General features: G+C 36.1%; 1 protein-coding gene across 4 annotated transcripts in view; it reads right to left on the reverse strand.

The window, feature by feature from the left end:
* Nucleotides 1-5,416: 5,416 nt before the first annotated feature.
* Nucleotides 5,417-18,760, reverse strand: part of LOC113239761 (nucleolar protein 4) — a 221,885-nt gene continuing 208,541 nt past the window's right edge. Inside the window, exons 5-16 of one of the 4 annotated variants that reach the window (XM_026476865.1) lie at nucleotides 17,844-17,895; nucleotides 17,554-17,625; nucleotides 11,169-11,296; nucleotides 10,278-10,330; nucleotides 10,157-10,220; nucleotides 9,740-9,985; nucleotides 8,947-9,093; nucleotides 8,361-8,611; nucleotides 8,027-8,107; nucleotides 7,873-7,949; nucleotides 7,165-7,257; nucleotides 5,417-6,773 (exon numbers count right to left, since the gene is read on the reverse strand). In XM_026476865.1, the coding sequence (XP_026332650.1) occupies nucleotides 6,541-6,773; nucleotides 7,165-7,257; nucleotides 7,873-7,949; nucleotides 8,027-8,107; nucleotides 8,361-8,611; nucleotides 8,947-9,093; nucleotides 9,740-9,985; nucleotides 10,157-10,220; nucleotides 10,278-10,330; nucleotides 11,169-11,296; nucleotides 17,554-17,625; nucleotides 17,844-17,895 (1,497 nt within the window). In that variant the 3' untranslated portion in view covers nucleotides 5,417-6,540. Of the gene's footprint in view, nucleotides 6,774-7,164; nucleotides 7,258-7,872; nucleotides 7,950-8,026; nucleotides 8,108-8,360; nucleotides 8,612-8,946; nucleotides 9,094-9,739; nucleotides 9,986-10,156; nucleotides 10,331-11,156; nucleotides 11,297-17,553; nucleotides 17,626-17,843; nucleotides 17,896-18,760 lie in introns of all 4 variants that reach the window. The other 3 variants (XM_026476863.1, XM_026476864.1, XM_026476866.1) reach the window with 3 other exon arrangements.

Below are 18,760 nucleotides of genomic sequence, written 5' to 3' on the forward strand. Positions count from 1 at the left end.
GTATATGAGCATATTTAATATTTTCTTTTTTCAAAATTGTAAAACTCACATTTTGAAATTGCAAAAATTATAACTAAATTCTCCATATCGTTAATAGTAACAATCGCCTTTTGTTTGTTTTAATTTTTTTCTCACGGACTAATAATTAATCGTAAACCATCTATACATCTCTAATAATAATATATTTTAATCTCTAACAAATTCATTTTCTCAACATGTTTACCACAATTTTCGTTTTTTTTTGTCGTTAATCCAACATCAACTTGACATATTTCTAATCAACTTCTTTTTTATAATAAAATTCTAAACTTACTTTTTACAAAAAATTTTCTCCATTTACAATGACTACTGCGTCCTTGTCACACCGACAGACGTTAATTTAAAAAAAATGGAATGGCTTTTTAATGAGAACTTAGAACTAAAAATCCGAGGTACTGAATTGTATGACCCATAATCAGAATTTGAACCACTGATGTTTATAGAAATAATAATCTTAAACTTTTCCTTTGATTGAAGATTTAAACGATTAAAAATGTTATTTTTAAATTTGTATTGAATTGATATATGTAATTATTTTTCGTGAAATTACTCCACCAGTTTATGAATATACATACAACAAATATACGATAATAAGCACATTAAGAATCCGTGAGGTACGCTGGTTCGTTCCGTGGCTTAGTTGGCATAGCGCTTGACACGGTTTGCTAGAAGACGTCGCTTCGAATCCGACCAAATCGAAGAAATTTTTTCTAAGTGTTATTTTTAAGTTTATGTTGAATGTCACGTTATTTCACCACCATTTCAGTTTGTTATAATTATTAATACAAAGATCAAACACTAAGAAAAAAATCCTTTGATCCGGTTGAATTCGAACCGTGTCAGACGCTATTATATATATTAAGCCACGCAACGAACTAGCGGACCTTACGAATTTTTCTATGCGCCTGTTGCAGATCTTTGTTTCTGGTTTTTTAAACAACTGTTTGCCGTAGCGCCATCTGTGAGAAATCTATTTCTCTACTCAGCCAGGTACCTTTATAGCTACCAGCAGTTGATTAGTAAAAATAAAATGTATTACGTGGGTAATCAAACTAGTCCAAATCTAAAATCGCATATTATCTTTGATAAATTCAAACTTATATCATGAATGCAAAAGTTTGACGTCGGCTAAATTCGCAAACTTCGTAAGCTCCATTAATGTTAACCTTTGAATAGGCACAAAAAAAAACAGAATTACTAGACATAATTACATGACAATCTATCTAGGTTTTTAGGTTCATTTTGCTTGGGTCTAGCGGCAGGGACACTGGTTTTAATTCAGAATTATTTATATTTTACGTATACGTGTTCTATTTAATTCGGTTAAAATAAAAAAAAAAACCATTGGTAGGTATATGTAAGGTACTTATTGAATACAGCGGTTTCTTGTAAAATTTCGAGGTAAGTTCGTGTTCTTTTTTCTATCGTGAAAATTTTGAGGAATTGTGTTTCCACATCATATAGTAAACAGCGTATCCTCAATTTTACTATTTATGGTTTTTCAAAAGTGATTGATTCAATACTTTCACTTACAGATGCCATTTGAGGTTATATCGATTATTAAGCTTTAATTAGCTTGAAGAATAAAAATTCTCTGTTACGTTTCCACGCCTCAACCTCTGAACCAATTTTGATAAATTTTGGTATAGATACAGATGGGACATAGGAGAAGGACATTGGCTACTTTTTGTCACAACAATAAATCTTAAAGGGGGTAAAATAGGGAATGAAAGTTAGTATTCAAAACCAATAAAACTATAAAAATTCATATAGTATTACTGGTTATAGTATAGTATTCATAGTTTTATTGGTTGGCTACTCAAAGTATTTATTCTACGCAGATAAAGTTGCTGGCGGGTAGTTAGGGTGCGTCCAGGGAAGTACTGCCACCTCACCTTTTTCTGCTGCCAAGCGGTAATGTGAGCGCTACTGCGTTCCGGTTTTGAAGGTTAAGGGTGCTGGTGAAATTGCAGGCACATGGGACTTGTCAACATATGTCTCAGGGTGACGGGCGCAGTGGCAGTGCCCCTCAGATCTTTGCGATTTAAAGCTCTAAGTGGTACTGCAATTGTTATGGACAGGCGTGCCGCTTACCACCAGCCGCACGACTTGCTTGCCCCGTCACTTGGTATCATGAAAAAAATCGGTTAACGGAAATTGGATAAAATTCAACAAACTGAAATCATCCCCTAATTATCCGCCCTTAAAAGTGGAATATAATAACGCGTACAAAAAGGGTCACAAATGTCGGAACAATCGCGTAACATATACCCAAAAAAGCATAGTCGATTTGAGAACCTCCTCCTTTTCGAAGTCGGTTAAAAGTAGTTTAATTTCCAATATGTGGCAACGCGAAAACCTAAAAACTCGAAATGTGCTCTTCTAATTCGTTCCTTGATATTTTTCTAAAGCTATAATCCTGAAATTATGATTATGAGTCACGCAAAATCCTAGACTAAAGAAGCCTTTACACATAAATATTAAAACATCAATTCCACAACACATACACAATTCGATTACAAAATGAATTCGTTTCTTTGGCAATTTTAAACATTCAAAAGTGAATTTACAATTTTTATTCAAACTGGCTTAATAACCTTTAATACTATTGAGATGAACTGACAAAGATTATATATTAGGTATTTGTGAATTCGTAATTATATATTTCGGACACTGTAGCGTGACTTTACAATTCAAACTGCGCTGTTATTGGCCAGAAGTCGTTACTTCTGGCCAATGACAGCGCGGAAATATCACGTTTGATATTTCCGTGACGCCATTGGTATAAGGCTGCTATCCGATTGACTGCATGTTTGCCGTTAATGCGTTAAGTAGTAATCAACTTCATGCAGCCGAAACCACGACTGTATGACATTGATATTGATAACGACTTCACGCATTAACTGCAGTCGAGCCCGCCGTGCGCTGTGTATGGACGCACACATTCTATTCAATAATAATAACGCACACACTCAACCTTGCCCCATACTAGGGAAACCCTGTGTCGCGGGTGCCATGGACACACACATAGACAACCACAAATTACACCCAAACTCACGAGAGAAATAAATATAGGCCATACAAATATTTCTCCCGGCCCGGGAATCGAACCTGGGACCTCTGCGTGGCAGTCCGGCATGGCAACCGTTCGGCCACAGAGGCAGTTATAATGAAAGGCTGTTGAGACGATCAGCGCTATGCAACGCGAGTGCACAGCGCAACTATGCAAATGTGTGCGTCCTTATAAGCCATGTAGCGGGTACACGTACATACAAACTGCGCTGCTACGTAGTTATCATTCTTGTCTTGTTCTATGGTGACGCTATTGGTGAAAGTTCTACTGTAATGTCCGCAAAATATTTTGGTTAATAAATTTGGTGGCAACGGAAGAAGCTTTTATGTATATTAATTTACTAAACTATTGCATTTAAGTATTCTCCTTATACATATCAACGAATATATTTGAACTTGACTAACACTGGCCAAACAAGTTAAATGTACTTATACACTTAAATAACTATTGTACGATAAGTTAAAATAGAACATACATTTTAACGTAATGGTTCGGTGACCAATATCAACGAATATTTAGGCCCAAAATAGAGAAAAGTTCTTAAGTTCTTTTTGTAAGTGAATGTAACCTTATTTTGTACACGTAAGCAGTAAGTCTAACATTTTAGCCTACCTAAAGTACTTGGCCGTAAAACCTATGGTAACAAATACAATATTACCCGAACAAACTTGTATAATGTACTGAGCAAAGCGAAAATTCAGAAAAAAACAAAAAATCTACATTAACATGGATGGAGCGGCTTACAGGACTACAAGAACTTATTAAAAATAAAAATAATTGCAACCCTAAATTAAAAACTTAAATATGAAATATATTAATTACTACAGCACTATTTCATTCATATAATACAAAACAACAAATAAATTCGTGCTTCTTAACTTTAAAATGCAATTTTAAACCTAATATTTAACTCTTTACTTATTTTTTACGAGAAAATGTTTTCTAACCTCAAAAATTACACTCGGCCACTTCTTCAAGCATTTTATTATTTCGATGAAGTAATTTATAGTCTACAAATCGTCGCACCAGGCAATTTTTTTAACCTAACACCTAGAATCTCCCTGATTTTTTTCTTACACCTAATTATACACAAAATAATTTTGTACTCTTCATTCGAGTTCCAAATGGCAACACCAAATGTGGCTTTTTATGGCAACATTGTACAATTTGGGTCAAAAACTCTTTTGTTTTAAAATGGACCTTCGATTAGCGAACATGTTCACCGTGTAGGCCACCCAACGTGATTACAATAAATGCTTATGTTAACCGACATGTCACCAGACATTTTTAAACACGGCGAACAAATTTAATGGTCGCTTTAAGTTGACAATTTATCAAACCGCGTAATCTTAAAAAGGCGGCATTTTCGTTTTATCATAAAGGTACACTGTATTAAACCATAAGTAAATTACAAACGAAAGCAAGCTACTTATGTGGTTATAGATAAAATGTTATCTTTTTCAAACAAATAGAGAAATATGATGGCAACAGCGATTCAGAAATATTTAGTTCACTAATTGTGACTGCAAGAGTGACGGTAGCGCTGCAACTGTTCTTCTACATATTGTATGAAAATTAGTGGCGCCTCAGCATCGCTTCTATTAAGGATGATTCACTTTGCAAAAATTCTGACAATAATATTGCCGCAATTTATCGCGTTGCGCGATATGACCTTAAGTTGACCAATCAGGAGCTGCGACATTTTAACGCGCGATGGTTTGATTGGTCAAGTCATATCGCGCAACGCGATAAATTGCGGCAATATTATTGCGAGAATTTGTGCATTGTGTATCCACCTCTATACTAAACGCAAACTAGTATGATCCCTGTGACATTTTACTTGTGTTTGTCATAAGGATGAGGTACAGTTGATAGATTTTTAGTGTATTTGATTTTTGAAGCATTTTGCTTCAAAAAACAAATTCTCTCTTATAGTTTTATTTTTCTGACGTATTCTGAACGATGTATAGATGTGTGAAGAATTTTGTATTTGAAAGGCAGAAAACACAGAACTATAATTCAAATACAATTTCAATAGACATTTCAGAAAATTTCAAAAAACATTTATCCTATCATTACTTTATAGGTTTCAAAAAAGTAATAACACGCGTGTTAATTTATTGCCTATGATTAAATTTCGTACTTTAAGAATAAATACCCAAACTATACAAATTCATTAAATTATCGAAAAGTTTTTATGGATATCCCTCATCTCTAACAAATGCAGTGTAACCTTGCACATTGTCGTAAAAATTAATGAAATTTTGAAAAAAAAAAAACCGTTTTTCCGATAATTTCTTGCAAATAAACATTGATTTGGTGTTCTTTTTACTTTAATTGAGTTTATTTACTTAATAATAATAAAAGCTATTCATTTAAAAACGAGGCTTATAAAAATAGTTTATGAAATACATAAATTAGTGCACGTCGTTACAAGGTTATATTGTATAGATGTTAATGAACTGTCACAGGGATCTTCCTACATTATTTTTAGTTGTAGCGTCTAGTTTGAAGGCCTTATAACGCATGTAGTTTGTTTGCAATGGCAGAAACGAACACCGTCAAGTGAAATATACAAATAAAAAGGGCTGCTGAATTACAGTTAGCCACGCAAATACACTACCATCAACATTGTAACGTGACAAATTAAAGTAAAGCCATCGCAATGAAAAACGTCAAACCAAGTTCCCCATGGACAGTAACACTGCTTGCACACCACTTATATCACAAATAGCGGTTCTGTATATAGACGTGTGACATCAGGAAAAGATCTCATACATTGAATTAGACTATTTCCATCCAACCGCAACCAATAGCTATACATCTGTAATATTATTATTACCTGGTGATTTCTTCATTGCGAGTTATACTGTCCCTACAGTAGATTTGTTAGAGCGTAAATACTTGTTATAACTCTAAGTAATCAGAATCAATACCTACATTGTAACATAAAGTTCCTACAGTCTCTTTTCGATAATGAAATAAGTAAGACATAAAAAAATTGGGTTTTTAGATAATGTGAGCCCGATTTGAAATAATTTTAAATAAACTTTACTATAGTTGTTTCCAAAAAAATAATTGTTCATCCAAATAAAATCAATAGTTTTATCATTTTCATAATTCTCGTAATTCTCTTTGTAATTTCCACCGTTTAGTAGACAAAATTGACACATTGTCCGCATACACATTTTTTTTGCAAGAAACCTTCGAAACTTCAAACACTCCAATAACATCTAAAAAGTTCCAATAAACCTTCGGAATCCTCTTCATGATACACCAAAACTAGTTCAGATACTTCGACGATTCATGTCAGAAATCTTCATCTTGTGCCAATTCTTGAGATTCCATTCAAAATCGTCGTCTCCAGTCAAATCTTTCTAGAAGTATCCAAACTTAATTCCGAAGTAATCGAAAGGTTTCGCCGTTTCCTAGGGTTGATTGAGCAATAGTGCCTCGAGCTCATCAGCTGAACGCAGCAGAAAAGCGGCTGACTCACGGTATCCTGTGATAAGCTGTCGCACGGCACCGACTTCGGCTCCTGATAACTTGTGAGTGAGGAGAGGTGTCTTGGTGGATGGAGTAGTTCCAGTCAACGATGAGACCGTCGATGTGACATGGAGAGATGTTGTTGGCGTATTCTTGAGAGATAGATCTGTTGGTGCTGGAAAGACAACGAATGATGACGTTAATCAAGACGCTTCAAGAATTTAAGCTTTGCGGTAAAATTTGATTTTAATAGTCGAAGAGAGATTTAAATGGTCCAAATACACTTGGATGGGAGATATCCCCAAATATCTAGGCAGGAACAGTTTTAAGCGTACATGTAACAAAATATTTCTCACATAGAAAAAATCATAAATAGGTTTCAGTGGTCTTAATAATAAATATATTACAATAAACAACTGAATGTAATGACCTCCTGTGATAGTCACTTGATAGCATATCGGATGAGTGATAGATTAACAAGTAATGTTCCTGAAGTAGGTAGGTAAGTAGATTTAATTGGATTTTAAAGTAAGTAAGTAGAAAATCGATCCCACCAAACCACTCACCGCTAAGGCTGGTAGGAAAAGTATGCGTGTGCGCAGCCATTGCAGAAAGTAAAGCGCTCTGGTAAGCCGCCATTGCCGCGTTCACTCCCACGCCTGTAATAACATATTAAATCTGTTTACAAATCGGATGCATCTATGGTATGGAGACGTCACCACTCACTATTAGATAATTGCGAATAATTTTGAACAATGGAAAACGGTCGAAGTTTGAACGCTCCAAATTAAAAAGGGACTTTTTTATACGTTGCCCTAATCCAAAGTAACTAAAGCACTTGTGTTATGTATGGAAATCGGAAACAACAACGGTACCTTAAACACCCAGACCCGAGGCAATATAGAAAAGTCAGTTTTTCTACATTAACACGGCCGGGAATCGAACCCAGGACCTCAGAGATGGCGACATCATGAAATCCGGTGTGCAAGCCACTCGACCACGGAGGTCTCGACTTTGTATGTAATCATGACTATTAGTTTAAATGGTAGCAGGAGACCAAGAAACAGGCGGCGGCGGAGGGAAACTCTGATTTTTGACGAAAATGTATAATATTCCAAAAATTACGTTAGCCCTCTCACACAGCACACAGTACAAAAAACAATGGATATCAGAAACGGACGACAAAAATATATAAAAAATAAAACAAATTCGAAATATGAAAATTATATAAAAAAAGTCTGTTGCCAACAATCAGTTTGTAACAAAAACCTTACCTGTGGGTGGCAGAGCAGACAACGTCGACAACAGGGCGGCACTGTTAGATAAAGCCGAAGCCGAATTAGTATTCGAGCTGAAATGAATACGAAAAACTTATATAGAATTAAAATCATAAAATCAAAATTTAAGAAATTTTGTTTATATACATACTTTTGGCGTCCGAAACTTGGTGGATTGCCAAATGTAGCTGGGAACGAAGGCCTGAATAGCGGAGCTGGAGAAGATGCAGGGCTGAAATATAATAAAGAAATCATTAGTTACAACATCGAAGAAAATCCAATTCTTAATACATAAATTGCAGGAAAAATATTTTTCACTAACCATCTATCGTAAAAGTTTTTGATTGTTACTAACAAAGTCGATCAATGATCTTAAGTAAATAAACTATTATTATTATTACAAGGTTTGGTACAGGACGGTCAATGTATAGGACTAAAAATTATAGACAACTACGAAATTTATCGTACCAAGGGAATATACAAACCTCGCAGTCTTACTCCCAGCATTGCCATTAGCGTTGTCCAGCTTCAAATTATTGTTATTCAGCAAAGAGTTCTCCAATGTGGGGCTTGCTGAAGGCCTGGTAGTGTCTGCAGGTGCCTTGCTGTGTCCAGCCGTGGCTAGAGATGTGGTAGAAGTATTTGTGGCAGGGGTGGATGCAGGACTGGAAATGGCTCCACTGTAGAGGCTTAGGAACGACGAAGCCACAGCTGATGTTGCTGTTGAGTCTATAGCCTGTGAATGAAAATAATACAGCTCATGCAGATATAAATCGAGTAGCACTTTTTCATTTATGTATAATACGTATTCTTCTATACATGTCAACTGTGAAAACTGTTTTTATATCAAGCAATTGAGAAATAAATATTAATAAAGGTTCAAATGAGCACACACGGCAAAGAGTAGAAAAAACAAAACTCTAATAACGACTAAACTGGCGACTAGAACTAGTATTTTTCATTTATGAGAAAAAAATAATAATTTAAGAAGACTTGGCCACTTATTCGCACCTATCGACTGGTCTATCAGTCGTGCGTGTGCTCCCACATTCAAGTGAAAACGTGACATACCATAGGCGTGGGCACAGTAGGCATAGGTTGACTGACAGGCTCTAGCCCCAATCGCATGCGTTTGGCGTTGAGGCTCTCATTCTCGCAGGCTTGGGCCAGTATGTGCTCTGCCTGCACTGACGTCAGGTGGGCTGGGGTCGGGCGGACCTGCAACGGTCAACAATGATATTTAATTTTGATATCATTAATATAATTTTTAACAGTTTGATTAAAGTTGCAGGTTGGATCCACAAAACTCATACATTTTAAGTCTTCTTGAATAATAAAGATTATTAAACATCACGTACTTTCCTGTTAAATATGAGATCATTAATAAAACTGCGTGTCTGAAACGTGGACCATGTTAATATCTCCTTTTTAGTCCCATGCCGTGTGTACCATAAATGGGATAACAGAATACCACGCTATTACTCGGTGAATTTCATCAAAGAAAAGCCAAATAATGATTTGAATTGTCAAACTGTGCCTCATATATATTATAGCGTATATTAGATTGAGGCAAATAAACAACTCCGCCTCCATCATTGTCTCGACAACTTCCGCCAGACAGACTCATAGCGTGGGCGCATTGTGAAACTGCGTCTGGGAGTATTAAATATAATTCCTATTGCTAATTCGGATATTTATCATCTCCATCATTGATGTTCTTCTTCACCGTCAAAATGAGTGATGGAAAAAGTATTGCGTCGTTTACCAATTTACAGTGCTGGAGATTATAGCCTTATATTTACAAGCATTGCTAGACCAAATTATTATGCAAAACAACAAAAAAGGCATCCGATCGAACCCTCACCGCGCTATCCCAAGAGTTAGTTCCCGGGGTGCTTCCTCCATTCCCCGTGGTAGGACCATCTCCCCGAACCTTCTTGTTCCTCCGACAACTCTTTAAGTATGTTCGGATACGTTTGCGAGCTCGCTCAGCGAATTCGGGGAACTGCCTCGTGCAAGAATCTATGATGGCTTGGATCTTCTCCTTTGGCTGCTTGGAGATAGGGACTATCCTATCAAGATTCTCGTCTACGAAGAGGCGGACGAACATCTGGAAGTAGAAGTTTCACTTATAAATATTTTTTTTATATTTTAAAGGTCTTAAAATTACTTATTTTTCATTAATTCCTTTGAGTTTAAAAATAATTCAGGTTTTGGCTTAGTTAATTTCTGATCTATCTACTTATTGTTATATCGTACAGAACATTTCAGAAAAACTTACATTAAAAGCCTTCAACCGCTCAGGATCATGATGTTGAGGATCAACTCTGTCGTCACTGTCATCATCAGACCCTCCAGCATCATCATCATCCTTTGTCCGATCTGATGATGAAGTCTCATCAAGAGTTGATGCGGCTTCGGCTCCAGGAGTCGCTGATCCCACATTTATTGGACTCTGAAAATTGGTACACGATTTGTTATTAATAAACCTTACGAATCAATTAACCGGTGAATACTAATTGAAAATGGTTGCAATATGTATCTGTTTTATGTTCATTTTGTTTATAACTATTGTTAAATCAAATATTAAGTAAATGCAGTAAATAATAAATGGTTGTAAGGTTTAGTAATTTGAGTCCCAAACATAAACCTTGTCGAACGCCGATATCTTATATTATTTGCCTGAGAGGACTACTAACCCTGGTAATAATACTTCAAAGTTGGGTTTTGATAAAACTGTACTCAAAATGTACATAAAAAGTCAATGGCACAATGTAACTGGATGAATTTCGTTCAATTACTGGTTGTTAACATTGTCAAAAGCCTTTGTACGTTCGCAATTGTATACAACTGTCAGTAATTTACAGCAATTACAAAGTAACCAAAGCCATCTGGTTGATTTCAGGCCTTTGACCATAATAATAAAATTTTAAGACGGGATTGTGCGTAATATGGGCCAAAAAACTGAGCTCTTGCAAGAAAACTGGGAAAATAACGAAATTTTTTTTAAGGATGAAAGATTACATATAATTATTTACGTTTCCATTTATCCCTCACTATTTTCTTGCCTCTTATTATTGTCGATTTTAATCTATAACTTTGGCCTCCAACGTAAATCCAAGGGTTCTTCGCAATCTTCACTAGATTATTGATTCACCTAGTCATGTTCACATCGTCTACCTCTAATTCACCATTTGAAGATAGTTCTTCTTTCCAGGCACTTCAACTCGCTAATCTACCTTTATAGTAAGTAAGTAAATAACCATGAAACGTTGCTCAACCTTAAAACTCACCGATTGACCAGTGGTCAGTGGTGTTGGCGCCTTCGGGGGCTTGCTCCCCAGGCCTAAAGCACTGTGGTAGGAAGCCCAGAGGTCGGCCATGCTATCTGTGCCGCTTTCTGTGATCTCACCATTGCGGCCTGCAAATACAAGGAGGTTAGAAGAAATATCAAGAAAAATGTTATATAACAAATTTATAATATTGTTATACATTTGTTATATAACATTTATGGTATGCTGCACCACCTTTTTAATATAAGCTGGTAGGGCACAGTACCGAAAGATTGGTGTAAATCAGTAATTGTTCCTCTGTATAAAGGAAAAGGGTCGCAGCAGGAATGTAAAAATTACCGCGGTATAAGCCTCCTTAGCGTCGTTGGCAAACTGTATGCAAAAGTTGTGATTGAAACGTTGTGCATGAAACCGAAGAGAAAGTATGGGATGTACAAGCGGGATTCAAGAAAGGAAGAGGATGCATGGATCAAGTCTTTTTCTTTAAGGTGCATAGCCGAAAAATACTTAGCAAAAGGGCAGAAAGTGTACTGCGCCTTCGTAGACTTAGAAAAGGCTTATGATAGGGTAGTAAGAAATGAGCTGTGGAAAACTTTGTCCATGTACGGGGTGAGCAGCCGTCTGATTCAAGCGTTGCAATCTTTGTATAGGGATTGCACCGCTTGCGTCAGAATAAACGGGTTGTATGTTAGGCAGGGCTGTGTAGCGTCTCCTTGGCTGTTCAACCTGTTCATGGACAATTGTTTACTTGATTTGAAAGGTAGTGAATGTGGATTAAGAATTAATGAGTTACTTGTCAAATGCCTTCTCTATGCCGGTGATCAAGTTCTCCCAGACTCGTCGACAGAAAAATTGCAAGAGATGCTAACAATTATGCATGAAGTGTTTGAAAGGAAAAGAATGAAAGTGAATGTAAGTAAGACGAAAGTGATGGTGATTTAAAGGGATGACAGTGTTTCAGAATGCAATATTAGAATTGGCAGCGTGAGATTACAACAAGTAAAAGAATTTGTCTATCTGGGTAGTTTATTGACAAGAGATGGTAAGTGTGAAAGGGACATAAAGAGGAGAGTGCAAACCGGAAATCGAGTGAGCCCTGTATGCCTTAATGGGTAGCCAGATGTCTCAAAACAGTCACGTTTGGCTGTTCATCGGGACGTGCTGGTCCCAATCCTAATGTATGGTAGTGAGTGTTGGGTGTGGCAGAAAAAACATGATAGTAGGGTGAATGCTGTAGAAATGAGAGCTTTGCGCAATATGTGCGGTATTAGTCTTAAAGATAGAATGTCAAACAGTGAGGTAAGTGAGCGTTGTGGTATGAAAGATGATGTAGTGACAAGGATAGAGAGAGGAATGCTTCGATGGTTTGGTTACGTAGAAAAAACGAATGTTGGTCGATTGACGGCACAAATTTATAGAACGAATGTGGATGGAAACGTGGGAAGAGGTAGACCTCGGCGAACTTAATCAAATTGAGGATGTCCTTAAAAAAGGCCGGGTTAAAAGTACCAAGAAAAAAACGGGTATGTATAAAGAGATTGATGGGAGTAGAGGAGGCGAAGGAGGTTTGTCAGGAGCGTAGCAAGTGTAGGTCCATAGTCTCTGCCTACCCCAACGGGAGACAGGCGTGATGATATGTATAATATTGTTAGTACAGTAAAACTGATACACAAACATGAACCATGAAGGTTTTGTGCAATAATTAATTAATAAAAAATAAGGATCTTCCCTCAGCCACTTGAGTCTCACAGGGCTATCAGTGAGACACAAGCTACGTTAAAAATGCCGTTAAAACAAAAAACAAAGATCTGCAGGAAGTATAAATAAATTCGTATGGTTTGTTGACTCGTTCCGTAGAGCGATAACCCGCGTAAGGGGAAAATGTCACTGATTCAAGTCCAGAATCGAATCGAAGGATTTTTCTTTCAGTTTGTTCGATATTTGTATCAATTACAACAACAAACTAAATAGCCGTAACAGTTGAACTTCTTTTAATGTACACGAACCTCTAATGTACAGAAAATGTCTTGAGGTAGCTCAGTTGGAAGAGCGTTAGCCACGGTATGCTGAAGGCGCTGCTGGTTTGAATCCAGCAGAATCGAAGGAATTTTTCTTAGTGCTCGATCTTTGTATGAATAATTAATTTATTACATTGAAGTTCAAGTTCCTTTCAAAGCTCAATGGCACAAACGATACGAACTGAATGAGCACAAACGATATGATTCTAACCCTAATCTTGACTTAGTTTGCGATTGCAGTTAACTTCTTATGTTTCAAAACAATTAACGTTTATTTACGATAAGCATAATTTAAATTTGCCTTCCGATACACTTAGCTCTATAAAGAAACTAAAAACAATGTTACCCCAAAATTAAGGGGTTCCTTTACTAAAATTGCACTTAAATACGTAAGTTAACAAAGTAATGAACTTGGCTACATTTAAACGAGCTTAAGCTTGAACAGCAATATTGTATGAATTTTAATGGCCACTTCATAAAAGACGTGCAGTCCTGGTAATAAACCTTCTGGGTAAGAACGGCGGTGCTTATATTACCAGAACCATGGTTCTAATTTAGGTTTATTTACATGTATGTGCAGCATCGAGCTACAAGCTTAAACGTGTTTGCGTGTATTTATAAATAAAGGCTACGTTAGAAGAAGGTTTTGTCGCCATGATTATCGTTTAGTAGCAAAAGAGCTGTGCTTGTGAAGTCCAGGAAAGTACTGCGATCTGCCGCCAAGCAACAATGTGAGCATTATGAGCAGATTTTGAAGGTTAAAGGTGCTGGTGACATTACAGGTACGTGGGACTTGTTAACCTATGTCTCAGAGTGACAGACGCAATGGCAATGCCCCTAAGATCTTGCGATTTAAAGGTCTGAGTAGCACTGCAACTGCTACGGACAGGCATGTAGCATACCACCAGGCGCACGACTTATTCGTCGCGTCTCTTGGTATCATAAAACAAAATAGGTCTTGATTCCCTTATCAAGGATGCTCTTGACCATTATGCATAATGACCAGTCCATATTAATAATGCCCTTAACAAATACATTGGCTGAAAGTAAAACTAGCTTTCGGCTTTTGTACTGCGGCGTATTTGACGACTAACTGAGGCCGATGGGGAAAATATCCACTTGGAAATTATTTTGTGAATGTGAGGATCCTCAGCTATGAAGGAACGCCCAGAGAAATCATGAGTGCTGTCATTAGCTGAAATAAGACCTATAGGATTTTACAAGAACAATTGGATTGTACAAGAACAAATCTATAATTGTCTGCTTAAAACTTAGTACTTAGTTTTCTCTGGGGAGAGGGTATGAAAGTATAATGATGATGACATTTGACACCCCTACAAATGTATCTAATGTGTTATTATGTAATTGAATTAACCTTTAACTGGTCAAAAAAACACACGACTGCACCCCACAACACAACATGAGTCATAAGTAATGACGTAACATTAACGTAAGTATGTGTTTTGTTTTATTTCTTGATTTTAACCCAATATTTCTTTTACACGCTAACGATTCCGAAGTAGGTATAGACCTAAACGTCTGAAAATAACTTTTCGTTAGTTTAAAACCTACATAATTTTTAAATATATAAATAGTAAACTTTAGGTCCAAGAGGAGTGCCTTGTAGAACACTTGAAATGAATCCTCAATAACTTCAAAACCAAACCTAAAAATAAGTTTCATGAAAAAAATATATTTAGTCACATGGACAGAGCCATTGAGAAAAGTTGTAGACTTAAACAACTCCTCATCTATTTTTAAAATGCACGAAGCCGTATTAAGGTATACAGTATAAACATCGTCATGGGTAGACGATCGCTAAAAAGTTAACGCTTACCTACTAATATATGCGTCATCACTATGCGTGGATGACCCATCAGATCCCTAAACATAGCTGTTGTGTAGTTTAATAGCGAATGTATCTTGTCACCCGTGCCGTAGATTTTTAATAATGCCCTAAGCTATTTTGAAGAAAATCGTAAAAACCTCGCTTGTAATAGTTTTAGCGATATGCGGTTAGACCCCAAATAAGTCTAGGAAGGAGCTAGCGAAGTTTGATAGAGGGGAATTAGTAAAGCCTATTTTTTTGTACACGAAGCCAAGAATATAAAATAGGGAAATACAAAAGCTTTACCGATATAGATTCGTTGTGTTTTACTGCTTATCTAGCAAAGTCTAAACTCTGTTAAAAGATACTTTATACAGGGACCTCTAAAAGACAATGAAAATTTAGGTAAACATGTGGATTGATTTAAAAAAACAAATTACGCCATCTATTGTGACAAATCAATACTTCAATATCTTTGTGTTAGAACTTTATACAGCCTAGTAAACTAAAAGTCAGTAACTATTTAATTACTTTAACTGTCGTCTTAGGAATTTAACTACACTACGGTCAGCTAAAATTACCCTAGCAACAAGAACACGATACCAGGGGTGCAGCATTGCATAGCGGTAAAGCGGACACCTCGAAATTATTTATAGTAGAGGCCTGTTGACATTTAGAGGTACAGGTACTGCGGCAGATGGTTCTATAACATAGGCCCCCATTAATACCTCCTCGGTAACACGCACGGTGGATTATTATAGTATTGACATGTATCTTGAGTCGTTTACATGGCAGCAGTGGCTGATGTATTCTGAGCTGTTAAATGTGCTTAGTACTGTTGTTACATATATACATAGGGTAATAAGTAGATAATATGATCCCTGCTAAGAGGTATAAGTTTCAAACCAGTGACTCATTTTTTTTAGGTTCTTATTCCTACCAGTTCCATAAGTTCTATTTTAAAAACTTAATTTCTGCTTTAGATTCCTTTCAACGAAAAGATTTTTTCCATTTTATTGTAAAGATCAGTTAACTGATTAAATTTTTTAATTATCAAAAGTGATATATTCCTATAAAATGTTTATAATTAAGAATAATGGGTTTTAGTTCCCATTATTTATATTAAAGTCATGAAAGAGTATTGTTTATAATTCTTTTGCATGGAGTAGATGAAAAATAATTAATTAATCTATAAATTACAACAGGCTGCAAAAGTCAATTTGATGAAAGTGGGTGAGGATTAATTTGTTTTAAGCGCCCTTTAAACGATCAAAAAATGTATAAAATTGTGTTTGTCAAACTTTTTGTTCCTCTGAGATCGTGTTTGGTGCGTTTGTCATATAATCTACGTGTTTGATAGACTTTTTTTATGTTACTAAGTGATAGGATCAACCATTCATGAATCTGGAGGTAAGCGTCCACAGCAGTTGCATCTTTACTTTAAATCACAAAGATCTGAGGGGCATTGCCACTGCGCCTGCTACCCTGAGACATAAAGTTGACAAGTCTCATGTGCCTGTAATTTCATCAGCACCTTTTTGAAGGACAAAATCGGAACAGAAACAGGTAAGTTAAGGTGGCAATATTTCTTTGGCCGAAGTTTCTCAAAGAGCTCTACTGCTACTAAATCTAGATTGATGAAAAAGGAAATCTAGACTGACAGCGTTTTTGACAAACAAAATTTAACGTAGGTTGGTATATTTGTCAAACAAAACGTGCGTTGTCGTCTACTTGTTTTGTGTACAATATTTCTGTTAACATATTTTCGTGGGTATAATTTTCTCTTAATTAACCATTCTCTAGACCGACGATTCTCAAAGTGGTATACATAGACCCCTCAAGGGGTCCATGTCAGCTCTAAAAGTAGTAGGTGCATGAAAAGTTAAAGGGCAAATGGCCTACGAGAGTGGAACCACATAACACAGATAGTACTTATGTACATACATAGTAATTTCTTATTATAGAAATATAAATTGTTTATGAAGTAAACATTTCACAACAAAGAAGATATTCAGTTTGAAAAATATATAGAATTTAACATGTGTGATTAATACAAAGATCGAACACAATGAAAAATTTCTTTGATCTGATAGAACACGAACCTGCGTGTGTAATGCCAATCTAGGGCAACAGCTCTCAATAAATTTCTCAAAGTGAGTAGTACTAAACACATTTGAAGTCATTGAATTTGTAAAATATATCGTTATTAGAAATGCAGGGTCTACGCAACACAGAATAAGTTTGGGAACCTCTGCACTAGATCAACGTCAATTCTTATTTTTCTTAATACATAGTTCTAGAGGTAATGCCAAATACGCTTTGTCTGTATTATTTATATATGATACGACTATACAAGGAGATGGCCGAGTCTAACTACAGTCAAATTTGTCAAAATGGTTTGATCTTTGATTTGATTGTTAGCGGCTTGAAGAAAACGTGAAGTTTGAAGAGTAAATTTGACAAGCAAATTGGATCGTTTACAACAAGGACGGACTTACAATATTGCAGCCTATTGCACTTTGAATATAAACCAAATTACCTTGTGATTGGTGATAATTCCATGCGAGCAACATCATTTTCAACTTCTCGGCATCTTTCGCGAAGGCCTGACCTGCACCCAATCACATCGCCGATCAAAATTTAAATTTAGAATTTTACGAACATAATTCAAATGATAGCCAAATAGGAGCCAATAGGGTGGTCGGTATGTTACGTTTCAATTTTAATTTTTTTTTTAGGGTTGTTACATAAAATACCGATATTTTTAAGTTGATTTGATGCAAGTGGCTGTGTAGGTTTATAAACTTAGGAACATGAAACTTTACTTACTAGAAAAGTTATCGTCATCGTTCATGTCCGACGGTTCTGGAGTTAAGTTATCCTGTAACAAAAGAAAGATTACGTTAATATCTTTTAACAGTTTGATCTTAACATTTTAACATTCTTGTCAATATGAACTGGAATCATCACTCAATACTCTGTAACATTAATTATTCATTTATTGTGAATGGGAACCCGCTCAAATATATCATACATACTTCTTCATAAATACAATCGATTGTAATAATCGAACCGGTAACGTATGAGGACATCACTAATTGATTAGTATTTGAAAAACAAAACAAAAGGAAAATAAATAGTGGGACGGAGTATAAGCGACGAAGATACGTATTTGGCCACGCATGGCCGCCATTGAAGAAACAATAATAACAATATAACGTACATTTGTGAATATTTACCAATAATTATGGAGAACATAGTAATAAATGTCGTACAATTTACAAAAACATGTGAAATCACCAACCCGTATTATGCCTTATCGGAGACACATGTTCAGCACATGTATCAAAATCAGTGTGATTAAATATCTCTATTGACCCCAGATTTATGCGAATAAACGTAGAACCTTTCTAAAGTCAATCTAAGGTACCAGGATATCACGTTCCCATAGGAGCAACCGTTTAACATGGCAATAATTAATAAATTAGTGAAACGCGCTCGGGTCAACGCTCCGCGACAGATCGATAGTGCTTCAAATGGACAACTCACTAAATATAGTTGCCGCATATTCTGGCCCCCTGGTACTGCCGGACTCATCCCACTAAAAATGTATTGACCCCACCGTGTTGGGACTCGATGGACAACTATGTAGACAGTTTTTTCACCTCACCCCACATTATGAAGTAGATACGTGAATAATTATTTTTTGTATATTACATTATTTGTAAAACCAATGTTACTTCACC

This window comes from Hyposmocoma kahamanoa, unplaced genomic scaffold, assembly GCF_003589595.1.
Source record: "Hyposmocoma kahamanoa isolate Upper Pololo Valley unplaced genomic scaffold, ASM358959v1 116, whole genome shotgun sequence".
Classification (NCBI taxonomy): Eukaryota; Metazoa; Arthropoda; class Insecta; order Lepidoptera; family Cosmopterigidae; genus Hyposmocoma; species Hyposmocoma kahamanoa.